The 13,114-nt window shown below is 52.5% G+C and overlaps 1 protein-coding gene across 6 annotated transcripts; it reads left to right on the forward strand.

Moving 5' to 3' along the window:
• The first annotated feature begins 631 nt into the window (after window positions 1–631).
• LOC119102582 (copine-8) lies at window positions 632–12,031 on the forward strand. 6 transcript variants are annotated; one of them, XM_037226002.1, is made up of 8 exons: window positions 632–763; window positions 2,876–3,041; window positions 3,825–4,007; window positions 4,371–4,896; window positions 8,365–8,500; window positions 9,090–9,335; window positions 9,846–10,024; window positions 11,699–12,031. In XM_037226002.1, the coding sequence occupies exons 2-8, from the start codon at window positions 2,938–2,940 to the stop codon at window positions 12,020–12,022; spliced, it is 1,698 nt and encodes a 565-aa protein (XP_037081897.1). In that variant the 5' UTR covers window positions 632–763; window positions 2,876–2,937; the 3' UTR covers window positions 12,023–12,031. The 6 variants fall into 6 exon arrangements, with proteins under 6 accessions (XP_037081897.1, XP_037081894.1, XP_037081898.1 ...); XM_037225999.1 differs by having other exon boundaries at window positions 633–778; XM_037226003.1 differs by lacking the exon at window positions 632–763 and adding an exon at window positions 817–1,633.
• The last annotated feature ends 1,083 nt before the right edge of the window (window positions 12,032–13,114 follow it).

Here is a 13,114-nt window from a genome sequence, read left to right on the forward strand (position 1 = left end):
ACTTACGTTAGAGTTACGAGTTCTCCGAACCCCAAGCGCGTAATGCATGCACCATCCACTATTGCACAATAATATGCCAGCATCGCGGACAGTCTGAGGAAGAGGGAATGTGGCTTAGCTTGGCAAAGGGCTTCATGTGCAATGGAATGTAAACAAAATCAGATTTGGCCTTTTTTATTTCGAGAAGCCTAATTTTGTTCGAAAAATTCAGGGACCGCGTGAACCGAATCCTAAGGATAACTTACAAGTGAACTAGCTCGGTGAAAGGTGCGCTCTAGCCTCGGCGTCGACGTGTGCGGGTTCCAACCCCTCCCCCATGACTTCAGGCGTCAGCCCCCGCCCCTATCCAACTTAAGGAAGAAAATGGGGAAATACAGGAGAAAAATCTGTTTGCTGGCACATTTGGGCTGCAGGTTGGGCCACTTTTCACTATTCCCCCCCACCCCCCTCAACTTATTTTGCCAAACTACGCATCTGGTCCAGATGTCTGGAAAGTTACGAAAGAGTTACGGAAGTCCAATGGAAAGTTACGCCATTCCACATGCGCACATGACTCATGGAGAATCGAGGCGACCCTGATCCGTACCATAATACGCAGGCGCTTCCCGCAAGCTTCGGGGATCGTCGGGGATTTCCCAGGCAGTTGCGTCACCGAGCGGCTCGAGACGACGCAGAGCGCTCACTTCACTCAGTTGGCGGTGTCCGTCGGGGCGGGTGGTACTGCGCGTTAACGTCTCACGCAAGTACAAACGCAGGACAGTTGGTACGCATTAGACACGTAAGTGTTCGCCTCGAGCTCAGCAGCGCAAAGCATTTTGGCATGAGGGAACATGGTGGTGGGAGTCCTACATAAGCGTGGTGAAGAACATCAAAATTTGTCGGAATGACGCCTTGGCAACTGTGGACACTGCGTCCTCACGATCAGCTGGCCGACACAGATAGAAATGCAAGCAGCGAAGCCCTCAAGTTGCATAAGGGTGGCCGAGTTAAACATTTGTGCATAGGCCAAACGAAACAGTGCCGTGGCTATTAGCAAATATTTATGTTGACAAATGGGCGCGGTCGACACGCACATGACCACGGTCGTGGAAATACCCTTTAACGACACGACTGTGGTGGCAGACAGACACACACGCGCCATGCGAGCCTATCAGTACGTTGATTGATTGGCGCACCTACGGAGGAAGGAGTGTGAACAGGAGTGGCTGAGCGTGGGTGAACTAAATAACCACTACCTGCCTGGGAAAATAGACCGTATCATCTACGCGTTGCTACGCAGTACGCGGCTGGAGCTGGCGTCGAGAAGTCCTATGCGGTATTTACGTGCTGCAATTGCCTCTCCTGCGTCAAGCTACGAACTTTGTGTAGATGTTGCGTAGATCTCGCTTGTGGGAGTTTTGATGACGTCATGTGCATTGGATTGCCGTTTTGATATGATTTCTAAGTCAATGCTCGAACATTAGTTCTGTCTCACTAGAACGAGGAATAAATAACTTGCATTCAAGTCAGTAGCAGGAAGAATATGTACATAACACATGATTGGATTCAATTATGCTCAAGATGAGCTCATAACTGCCATAACGGCATTTCCACCGTATTGCACATGGACCAGCTGAATGGCTGCAAAAGTGGGGTACTGAATATAACGGATGAAACGATTCCAGACTGGAAATGATACGGGTGACGGCAGACATATCCGGAAAATGAGCGAAATCACGGGATCAGTTTCGTCGCACATGGATCATAAATCCGAGCGGTCAGAACTCGTTGCACATTTGGTACCAATTTTGGTGGCTTAGAGGGTCAATGCTGCAAGTGATCCTAATTGCAGAAGTACTTTTAGGAAGCATATGATCGAAAGCAAACAACTGGTATGAAAACCTGCACAATTTGACCTGGCCTGAGTTCAGTGCATAAGGGAGTGAGGTTCAACGGTCGGCACATGTAGCGTTGCGAGCACATGGTCTAAGCGCCTCACACGGGAAGGATTTTTTTGTGGGTTTGTGCATGAATCAATGTTTACATTTTAAGTTCAGCGAAGACCAAGACCTAAAAATAAAGAGCCCAAAATTGTGTGTTCCACCAAAGGGGGCATTTTGTGACAGGGTAAATTGGATTTTCAGTGTAAGTTTTGTAGATAAGCCCCTCCTCTGCACATTCTTGCAAATATGCCCTTGCAGAGACAAACCTCCATACTTTGCAACTATCAGCCAGTGGTGGTTAGCCATGACTGACACATGCATTAGGCAGTAGATTGTTTGTCTTGGCATGTTTGTCTTAGTGGCAGAAAATTATGAGCTAGTATTTTCCTTGATTTGTCATGAGCTTGATGTGCCAGAAAAGTTTCATCATAAAACAGTATTTGTTTCCCTAAAATTCAAGCTGTATCACAGTTACTGGAATTCATAATGGTGGAAATGTTTTGGTTTTAGGTTGTGATGGGCTTGCTGTATGAAACTGTAGACATGTGATATCAAGCCTGATTCCATAACTATGGAGCCTTGTTCTTAGCCTGGCCGGACTGTCTGTGTACCTGGATCTCCCTGCAGTTTTACATTGTTGATTAGAGGTTTGCATGGTTGGTCATTCAAGTGTATATTATCAGCAAGTTAAATATTTGTGGTAAGGTATTTGTGCCTTGGTTTTTAAAGTTGCATATTCTGGTATTTGTGAATATTGTCATGAATTATATCAAGCAGATATTCAATGTATCAAACTTTCACAACTGCCAAAATGGTGTCATAACTTTGTTTAGTTATATCCCACAGTCAGTTTCTGATACCTATGTAAAGTTAAGTGACAATATTTCAATGTTTTAAATCTTGGCTACCACTTCACATTGTGGACTAATATCAATGCTTTATGTTGGTTTCAGACAAGTGGTGCATCAAAGGGAAAAGAAACACCACACACCACAGCCAGAAGCAAGCCTGTTGCATGCTGCAGTCTGGTAGAGTAACTGAGACTGCCAGAATGGAGACTTTCTCTGGAGGTTCAGCAAGAACACCAACATCTCAGATTGAACTTACCCTGTCATGCAGGTAAGGCATGTAACAGTTACAGTGTTTCCATATTTGCCCCCTGAGGTAGCATGGATGTCAATATTTGGCATGCTTTTACATCCCCAGCTTGGGGCTCGCTGCCTGTGGCCCCTCACCTTGCCCAAAATTGACTAATCAGCTTCTAACCAGGCAGGGGTCATGCCAACACCTAAGCTTCTCAGGCTTGACAGTTGGACTGGGCAGGTCAGATGTCTGGATTGAGTGTCAAAGGGCAACAGGTGACCACCAACAAGTTCAGTGTGGAAGCTGCAGGAAAGCCAGGATTCAAGTACATTAATTTATATTTGCATCATGGATAACATGCTGGATGTGTTTTGAAATGCTGAATGGTTGTTCCATGCATGTTATGACACATGCATCTGCTCCAGGGACAAGCAGCAATGGGCTCAGCTAAGCTGTCTAAACTGTAAACTAAGATGAAGGTTTCAAATATGCTGTTATTTGCTTGTTTTGAGTGATTTTTGGATATTTTGGGCATGTTGACTATAGGGGTCATTTTGCTGCTTCTATTTTGCTATTCACTATCTTTTTGCTGCTAGTTGCTCATTTAGTTTGTGTGAAATTCACATGACTGCATCTTATTCATAAGTGCATAGGTGTCATGGCCTTCCATAAGTGTGAAGGTGGGCCATTGTAAATTTGAGTTTGGACCCAAATGTCTGGTTTACATCTTCTGAAACAGATTCTGTCTGTCGGGTGCCCATACTGTTAGGGCAGTGTTCTAGTGATGATCCTGGTTTCAAATGTCCTCACTATCTGCAGGAACCTGGCTGATATGGATGTGTTCTCCAAGTCTGATCCATTCATAGTGGTCTATGTGGCATCCGGCGGCAGCGACGCATGGCAGGAGTACAAGCGCACAGAGATCATCTACGACAACCTCAACCCCGACTTCGCTACAAAGGTCGTCGTGACGTATCATTTTGAAGAGCAGCAGCGCTTGAGGTGTGATGATGTTGACTTCTGTGAAGGTTTTTCCTCTGTGTTTTGTGGGGAATGTTGCCCGCTTGCCATAGTCCTTAGACGTCTGTAGATGCTTGTCCATTTATGCACACGCATCCGCAGACGTCTAAGTCGCAGTCGCACAGTCGCAGCAGGACTGCGTTCATCACGCAGACTGCCTATGTAACTCGCCCAATGGCCACAGTATTCGCAAGGGTGTCTGCCAATGCTGTGAACTCTGAGCTGTCCGTAGAGCCCGATCGACTGCAATCCGGGCTCTTTTGGTCCGCGGCGTCCTGAAAGTGCTGACGTCTTCCAGCTGTCCACGCGCGCCCTGTCTTCCTCACGTGCACCGTCTGCCGGCAGGTTCGATGTGTACGACGTGGACGCGCCGTCGCCGGAACTCAGCCGCCACGACTTCCTGGGGCGGTGCCAGTGCACGCTCGGTGAGCTGGTGAGCCAGCGGTCGTCACAACTGAAGCTGCTGGGCGGGCCCGGCGGCCTCGGCACGCTGCTCGTGCACGCCGAGGAACTGATCTCCAGCAAAGAGCACGCGCACTTGCAGTTCCACGCCATCAAGCTGGACAAGAAGGACTGGTGGGGCAAGTCAGACCCATATGTCGAGTTGTTCAAGTGCACGGAAGAGGGCAAGTGGGTGCTGTCGTGGCGGACAGACGTGAAGAAGCGCACGCTCAATCCCGAATGGGGTACGGTGGTGGTGCCGGTCAGCTCGCTCTGCAACGGCGACCACGAGCGGAACATCCGTGCCGTCTGCTGGGACTGGAACCGCAGTGGCACACCCAGCCTGATCGGCGAGACGCACTTCTCACTCCGCCAGCTGCGGACGACCGGCAGCGGCTGCACGCTGGACCTGATCCATCCAGCGAAACAGGTGAGCAGAGTCGGCCCCACCTCGTCCCGAGGCCGCCTGCCCGCGGGCGGGCCGGCACCTCCCCACGCGCGGCGTTTGCTGCTGCCGTTCGCCGCGAGTTGTGCAATCGGCACGCTCGACAGTACCTCACAGTTTCAGATCTGCTGCGGCCTGTGGCTCGCAGCCAGGCGCCCTGATCTGTGCCGCTTCAGGAGATCTGCTGCGGCCTGTGGCTCGCAGCCAGGCCCCCTGATCTGTGCCGCTTCAGGAGATCTGCTGCGGCCTGTGGCTCGCAGCCGAGAGTGCGCTGACCGCCGGTCGGTGTTGTTGAGTCGTGGCGTCGTGGTTCGCAGGCAAGGGAAGGCCGGCCGTTGGCACCGGTCAGCCTTGGCAGGCACCGGCGGTCTAGCGGCATTCAGTAAGTGATGATGCCTGTGCTGTATGTGCGTCTGCTACCGTGCGATTGGGTATCGGTGAGATTGCTCTAGCTCGCAAGGATCATGCTCGGATCATGATAGATGCACTGGCTGATGGTGGGCAGACGGGAAAATGCGCGCACACACAAACACACGAAATGGACAAGTTAGTGCTTCTCGTGATTAGCTTAAAGTGCAGATGTCGCATGACCGATCAGATGCCGCCGTACTGCACGACCGGAACTGAGACAGTTCCACGACGACTGGCCCGGTACGTCGTACCACCCGCACCGGCCAGCCGCGGGGCCGCGGGGGCTTGGGCACTGCCTGACTCTTGTCGCGCTCGCCAAACGTTTCAGCCAGCCGCACTGTCTGGTGTGGGTGGGTTGGTCAGTCAGTTTGGGAAGGACGGATGGTCTGTGGTGATCCGCTTGCCTGGGTGTACCGTCGGCCGGCCACCTCTCGGCGATAACCGCCCAGGTCTGATCGTGGGTCCGAGCACGCGTCCGTAACCAGTAGCTGTGCCAAGTGAATGCGGCGGTCAAACGTTCTGCGGTCACACGTCAGATGTCGCTGTTCATGCGTACTGTAGCTGAGGTCCGGCCGTGCGCTGCTGTCTGCACGACTGCGGGCCGCTTCACCCCGGCCGCACTGGAAACTGTATTACGCTGGATTGCTTAAGTAGACGCACAGTCTCCGATAGGGCATGTCGGAGACTGTGCAGACGCACAGTCTCCGATAGGGCAGTTGCAACTGTATATTGCACTGGATTGTTTAAGTAGAGGTGCGTCACGAGTCAGGCTGTTTTTCACGTGGGGAACGTGTGGTAGCACTTTGGTTAGAGATCATCAGCCTCGGCTGGTCTCGTGGGCACGCTGGCTTACAGTGTCTCCTTACAAATGACGGACGACCTTTTCATCGGCTTTTAGGCATGTAACGTGTAGTGTTTTATCTGTTTGTGTGGCACAGTTTGTGGCTGTGCCGTCTATAGTAGTGGCAGTACGGGCGTATACATGTTTGGTGATTGCGTCGCGTATATGTCGATGAAATGAACAGGGTAGTTGTTGGGTAACATTTGCTTTATTCTCTACCTTTTTAAATGCACAAGTTCCCATGATTAACAATGTTCAATCGCCCTGTGTACATAAGCTTTTATGGCCGTATCTTTGTGTCTGCCGCGAGAGTGGCTCGAGACGTTCAAGCATCTGCCCTAGTCCGTCGGTTTGCAGTAGACAATGGTCGTAAGGGGTCTGCAGCTATAATCCAAAGACGTGTCAGGAAATCTGCACTTGTTATTTACACTTAGTTGGGTGGTAAATTCTAGCACCGAGGGATGCTCTAGTTGGTTTTTAAGCTGCAGCAGGTGCTGATGTCCATTTACGTATCCAAGGATATCTTCGACCTGGCGGCAAAGATGGTCGTTCCGCGTCCCCACTGTCCAACACTGTTTGCTGGACATGAGCCATGAAAGCCTGGGCGAACAACACACCCAGGAGTGACCTCGTTTCAATACCGTCCACTGGGGAGAGAAGGTGCCCCTGGGGAGCGGGCAAGTGCAAAGGGAGCTTTGCTAGTGCAAAGACGCAACAAAGCTCTCATGACACGTTGGGGATTTTTTTTTGGGGGGGGGGGGCGGGACCATGGTACGCGTTTTTTGTTAGTATGACAATCGTCCTGTTCACAGGGACATTGGTGAACAAATAACACATAAAGTGACGCTAGCAGAGGTGGTCTTATTTTTTTGTTTCTAAAGTTCTCGGAATTTAGGGGGCGAGCAGAATGAGTACGTTTGGAATACAAAAGGTAAATATACTTTGTTCAAATACTTGGCCAAATGATAGATGCGGGAAAAGAATCTGTGAAATCACAGGCCGTAAAATGCAGCATGGTTTGTGTATCTTGTGGCTTCCATTGGAATATCGGGGGAGTATCCACCCGTTGTCTTTGACGACTTGTCACCGACCATGTGCCCACGGGCTGCGCTGGTCACCCATATCCACCCGTTGTCTTGTGGTTTCCATTGGAATATCGGGGGAGTATCCACCCGTTGTCTTTGACGACTTGTCACCGACCATGTGCCCACGGGCTGCGTTGGTCACCCATATCCACCTGTTGTCTTGTGGTTTCCATTGGAATATCGGGGGAGTAGCCACCCGTTGTCTTTGGCGACTGGCCACCGACGACGTGTTTACGGGCTGCGTTGGTCACCCGTATCCACCCGTTGTCTTGTGGTTTCCATTGGAATATCTGGGGAATATCCATCTGTTGTCTTCGGCGACTTGTCACCGACAATGTGCCTACGGGCTGCGTTGGTCACGTCACCGGTCTTCTTTTTTTTAGTTCATCCGCAGAGTTACGCGTGATTGAAAGGAACTTGGTTCGGCCGTTCAGAATGGCTTGATTTTTTGTTAGTAGTCTTGTTTGTCGAATATTACGTCAACAGCAGACTTATCAGCTGTTGACGTCATATTCAACAAATGTCCTCGTTCTGGCTCAGATCCCTTGGCGGCACGTCGCAGACGGGGCGGAAGCGATTTGTTTTCCCGTCCTCTGATCGTTGCGCTCTCTGCCATGAAGAGATTTTGAAACTGACGATCATTGTATGCCTTTTCCTGCTTTTGTTTTTTTTAGCTTTAAAACATCGTGGTAAGTTCCCGTTCTGCTTTCTTTTGCTGCGGTGAAAAGCAGGGCAAACTGGTAGTTCACCCCGAGAGCAAGGACTAGGAAAGGAAAGCTCGTTTTGCATGATCAGCAACAACGAAGCCGCGGCTATTTGAAGGGACCATTATAGATATGAGGTTTGATTTGAAGCACTGGTAGATACCAACCATGCAGAGTTTACTTAAAACTTCCTGGAACGCAGACTGATTTTAGGATGCTGGTAGTCTTCACTCTGTAACGCGTTTTCATGCGCTATGAAAGTCGCAATCCCTCATGGGCGTTACACATACTGGTGACCGCCTATGGTTGCGAGCGCCAGCACCAGGTGGCGGCGGTGCGCTGGCTGCTGACCGCGGTGTGCGGTCGGCCGCAATAGTCCACACGCTGACCACGCCGTTCCGCCGTGTTTCAGAAGAAGAAAGGCTCCCGCTACACGCACTCGGGCCGCCTGGTGGTACGGCTGGAGAGGCTGGAGCATGTGTACAGCTTCCTTGACTACATCCAGGGCGGCACCGAGCTGGCCTGCACCATTGCCATCGACTTCACCGGTGTGTATCAGTGCTCCCACCCCTTCCCAGACTCGTGGTCCTGCTGGGGGACGTGTGGCAGGGTGGACTGTTGCTGCCTGGTCATTGGCACCACGGTGGGATGGCCATCCCTTGTCAGGGCTGGCCGAGCGGCACGTTCCTCCCTATTCGACGCGCCGTATAGCGGGGTAGCCCTTTCGATCACATCATCTGTGTCCGCAGGACCGCGTTGGCACACAGGAATGCACCTCGGGAACCGATGCCGAAGAGAACAGTGCCATGACCGAACCGATTTATTTCCGGATCGGATCTCCTGACAGTCCTTCAACGAACTTGGGATATCGTGATATATTAGGCCAACTTCTCGTTGCCTGCCGGGCTGAAGCTGTCAGGCGGGGACTGCTGGCGGAGCCGCAGAAGAAGCGGCCGCGTCTCAGTCTGTTTGCGCCGCCCGGCATGCCTGTCGCCGCCGGCCACTGACCTGCGCTTACCTCGCTTGTGACCTGGGCTTACCTCGCCTGTGACCCTCGCCGCTGACCGGCGCCTACCTCGCCAATGGCCGGCGCTTACCTCACCGCCGACCGGCGCTTACTTCGCCGCTTGGTTTCAGCATCGAACGGCGAGCCAAAGTCGGAGGACTCGCTGCACAGCCTGACGCGGCGGAATGCGCTCGGCGCGATCAGAAACCCGTACGTGACGGCGCTGCGGGCCGTTGGAGAGATTATCCAGGACTACGACAGCGACAAGCAGTTCCCCGTGCTGGGCTTCGGCGCTCGGCTGCCGCCCGACGGCCGCGTCAGCCACGAGTTCTACGTCAACCTCAATGCGGACAGCCCCTTCTGCCACGGGGTGCAAGGTACGCCGGCCGGAGGTAGCGCTCGTCGCACAGATACGGGCGCGTGACAGCCGCGGTGCGGTCTGCAACGGCCGGCGGACGGGGTGGCTCGCTGTGGCAAGCTGGGACGGCTGCCGAATTTGTCGCTGGTTGACATGCGAAGCACACGTGCATTGTTTGACGTGCGAAGTGTGAACGGCGATCGCACGCGCTGTTTTGGGGGCGCCCCAAGCGAGGCCACTAGCTGGGCGTGTGGAAGCCGTGGAGAGCTTGCGATTGGCCTATATTTATGTCGATGGTGGGCTGTACTAGGCTCCAGCGCGGTCCGTGGTGGCCTAGCCCGGTCGAGATTTTTAACATTGTAACGTTGAGACGAAGCGTGTCCTTGTGGCGACCAGGCCTCAGCAGACGGCGTGCGTCGGGGTGGCCCTGGCGTGCTCTTCCTCTACGGGTCGGTCGCTGGAGCTGTGTGCGCTTGCGACTGTGGGGTCCGTGCCGGTAACTCGAACTGGTTTTGTTCTGTCTCGCCAGGAGTTGTGGACGCCTACGAGCGGTGTCTACCCCAGGTGCAGCTGTTCGGCCCCACCAACTTCGCGCCTGTCATCCGACACGTGGCCAACTTTGCGCGCCAATACCGTGACGGCTCGCAGTACTTCATCCTGCTCATCATCACCGACGGCGTCATCACCGACATGCCGCAGACCAAGCAGGTGAGGCCACGCGCCTGAACCAACGACTTCAGCACGCTGTCCGGTGATACGTTTGCTGGCTAAAACAACATGGTTGGGCTGGTGCGTGAAAATCTCTACTATGTTTAGAACCGTTCAGCTCTATTTGGTGCGGAACACAGCACCCGAAATGCTTGTGCGTAACCTAGGCATGTTAAAGGGAGTGTTTCACACTTGAAGATATTAAGACAAACGTCAGGCATGATGAAAAACACTCACTTATAACTATTGGTACACGTTTAAATGGAAAAGACTGCTATAGACAACACAGTTGGCATGTTAAATAAATATGCTCCTCATTACGTCATTGTTTGATGATGTTATCTTGGAAGACATTGATTGAGAGCTAATTGATGGCCGTTATATCTGGAAGCCGTGGTCACGAAGGCCAGATATGAGTGACTGGACAGTTTATTTTTATTGGCCTTGATCGCTGCATCCCTACTAGAATACCAATATTTCGATGACGTTATTATAGCGTCAAGGATGCCTAAGTAACCTTGAAATAATCTCCGCAAAATAGTCTGCACATCTTGGCCGGCTTGTAGCTCGGAAGTTAGAGGGGTTTAGGTCTTAAGAAGGACAGGACTGTGAACTGCACCGAATGATCTTCATTATAATTTTTTCACTTTGAAATCCCATACAAGTGCGGGCCGCTGCCTTTAAGCGTGCGTTACTAACGTTAAGTGAATGAGAGGTAAACATGCTAGAGAAGTGAGGATACAGCCACCGGATCTTAACCAAATTTTAAATGGACATAGAGGTGACTGCGCGCTTGTCACCGAATGAAGCTGCTTATCATTGCCTGTTGCATACCGTCAAATATGTCATAATTTGGCTAGAAAATGGGCGGAAAGCGCCCGGAATATTTTTCAATTCACGAGATGTAGTTTTTAACTTCGTATGAACGCATAAATGATTTTGCTGGCTCCGACTTAATTCTACGGCCTCTGCAATGTTCCAATTGCAGGATTCTTAGAACTTATCGTATATTGCGTCGTTGAGCATCAAACTCGAAAGAGAAAGCCAGCAGACCTGTTCCGAAACTCACTTTTTGATACGATGCTTGCCAAACAACAATTGGTAAAAATACCAGGTGGTTGTTTCGATATTTGTGAACTCATTTTTGTAGTTCACGGTAGATCCAAGAGATGACAGCAGTGTCCGCACTTAACGCGGAGTATCCCGCTCATAAATCTGACATCGGGCGCGGACGAGAGGGTTTGGTCCAAGCATCCTTGGGAGGAGTAATTGAGTCCACGTTGCAGGCTAGCCGGACGGTTAACCGAATGCCTTTTAAAGGATTATAGCTGAGGGATAATTGATGTGGACAAGCTGCCCCACATTAGTGACATCTCCTGGCTGAGAAACAGATGGTTAATCGCATGGGAGGAGCTTGCGGCGGAAGCAACGCACCCCTGATAATGCTTCACATGTGTTGCGTAGTACATAACGCAGTTGTTTTCTCTGCCGTTCCGTATTCGCGCTTTTCAATGCGTTATATTTTGCGACATGTTGAGTCGATCCAAGGTGGCGCGTGCGGTGTATGGTGAGTTCAGCCGTGAGGTCCACCTTTTACAAACATCCGCGTGGCCTGCGTGACGGTCGCACTACGGTTTTTCGCTCTTGACCCCCTCCCCTCCCCTTCACCGGCAGGCGATCGTGGAGGCCTCATGCCTCCCACTCTCCATCATCATCGTGGGTGTGGGCTCGGCCGACTTCGCTGCTATGGAAGAACTGGACGGCGACGTGGTGCGCCTCTCGTACAACGGCCGCGCCGCTGAGCGCGACATCGTCCAGTTCGTGCCGCTAAACGGGCTGTTGTGTGGTGAGCAGGTCACGCTGCGCGCGCGGCTGGCGCGCGAGGTGCTGGCAGAGATACCGGACCAGTTCCTCGGCTTCATGCGCGCCAACAAGATCACGCCCGGTCCGGCCCGCCAGACGGTGACCCAGCTGCCGCCTGACCCGGCGCTGTTGTAGTGGCGGCGGCGGCGGGCGGTCGCGGGCGGGGCGTGGCCGCTGCGGACGGCCGGGCGGCCGGCAGTCAGGCGGGTCGGGCCGCGGCGGGAGTCGGCCCGGACGCGGACGTGGCGGCTGCGGAGGTCGGTCGGCTCGCGTGCTCGCCGCGTGGGGACGCGCCGAGCAGGGAGGAGGCGTGCTCCGTTAGCAACGGAGCGGAACAGCGCAACTCGCCGTGTCTCAACCCCCAAACTCGCGGCCGGCCCTGACGCTGCCGGGTGCGGCCGCTGCCAATCATTGCGGTGCTACTGGAGGTTGTGAGTCGGCTAGCATGTGCGGGCCGAAGCGCATGTCCTGTGGGGCGTCTTCAGTTGCATTGACTCGGGCTGGGATGAGTTACATTATCATGCCGTTGCTCGCCGAATTGTGTTGCCAGTGAGGGTTTTGTGTGGGACGGATTGATATATATATATATATATGTGTGTGTGTGTGTGTGTGGGTGTCTAATCATGGCTGCTAGATTTGCCGGCTTACAGCCATCACGGGACTTAGTCAGCTCATTATTTGTGTGTAGGGTATTAGTATTTGTCAGTTCTGATAGCTAGGTTGGTAAGAGCGCGTGCCTTCTGATTCATCCATTTGTGGTGGGATGAGTTCGAATGTCGTGAGGCGCTCGATATTTGTCCTCGACGGCATGGCCTGCGGCCGGTGGCAGCGCCCGCGCTGGTAGTTAACGTCATGGGGCATTTGGCGTTTCAGACGATCACGTGGCGATCACAACAAACACGTGAGCGTTGCAGCACGCCTTTCGCGTCGCAATGTTTGGAACAGAGCGTCTGTTCCGTGCTGAACAATGCGGCACGTCTCACTTTCGCCATTATATTCTGCTGTTGATTTCGAATTGCAAGATCGGATGACAGGGGTGAGGGCTCACCTATCAGGCACTGCTTAGTGTGAGATTTGATCCCAGAGATCCGTCCATTCAAAAGGCTCGGCATGAATCTTCAGGTCTTCAGGTCAGGTCATAAATCATAAAGGTCATGGATGGTTTGTGAGGTGGAAGGATACCACACCGGCACTCGAAGAGTACCCGGGCATACGTGCATATATATA

This window comes from Pollicipes pollicipes, unplaced genomic scaffold (genome assembly GCF_011947565.3).
Source record: "Pollicipes pollicipes isolate AB1234 unplaced genomic scaffold, Ppol_2.1 Scaffold_5724;HRSCAF=6776_pilon_pilon_pilon, whole genome shotgun sequence".
Lineage (NCBI taxonomy): Eukaryota > Metazoa > Arthropoda > Thecostraca > Pollicipedomorpha > Pollicipedidae > Pollicipes > Pollicipes pollicipes.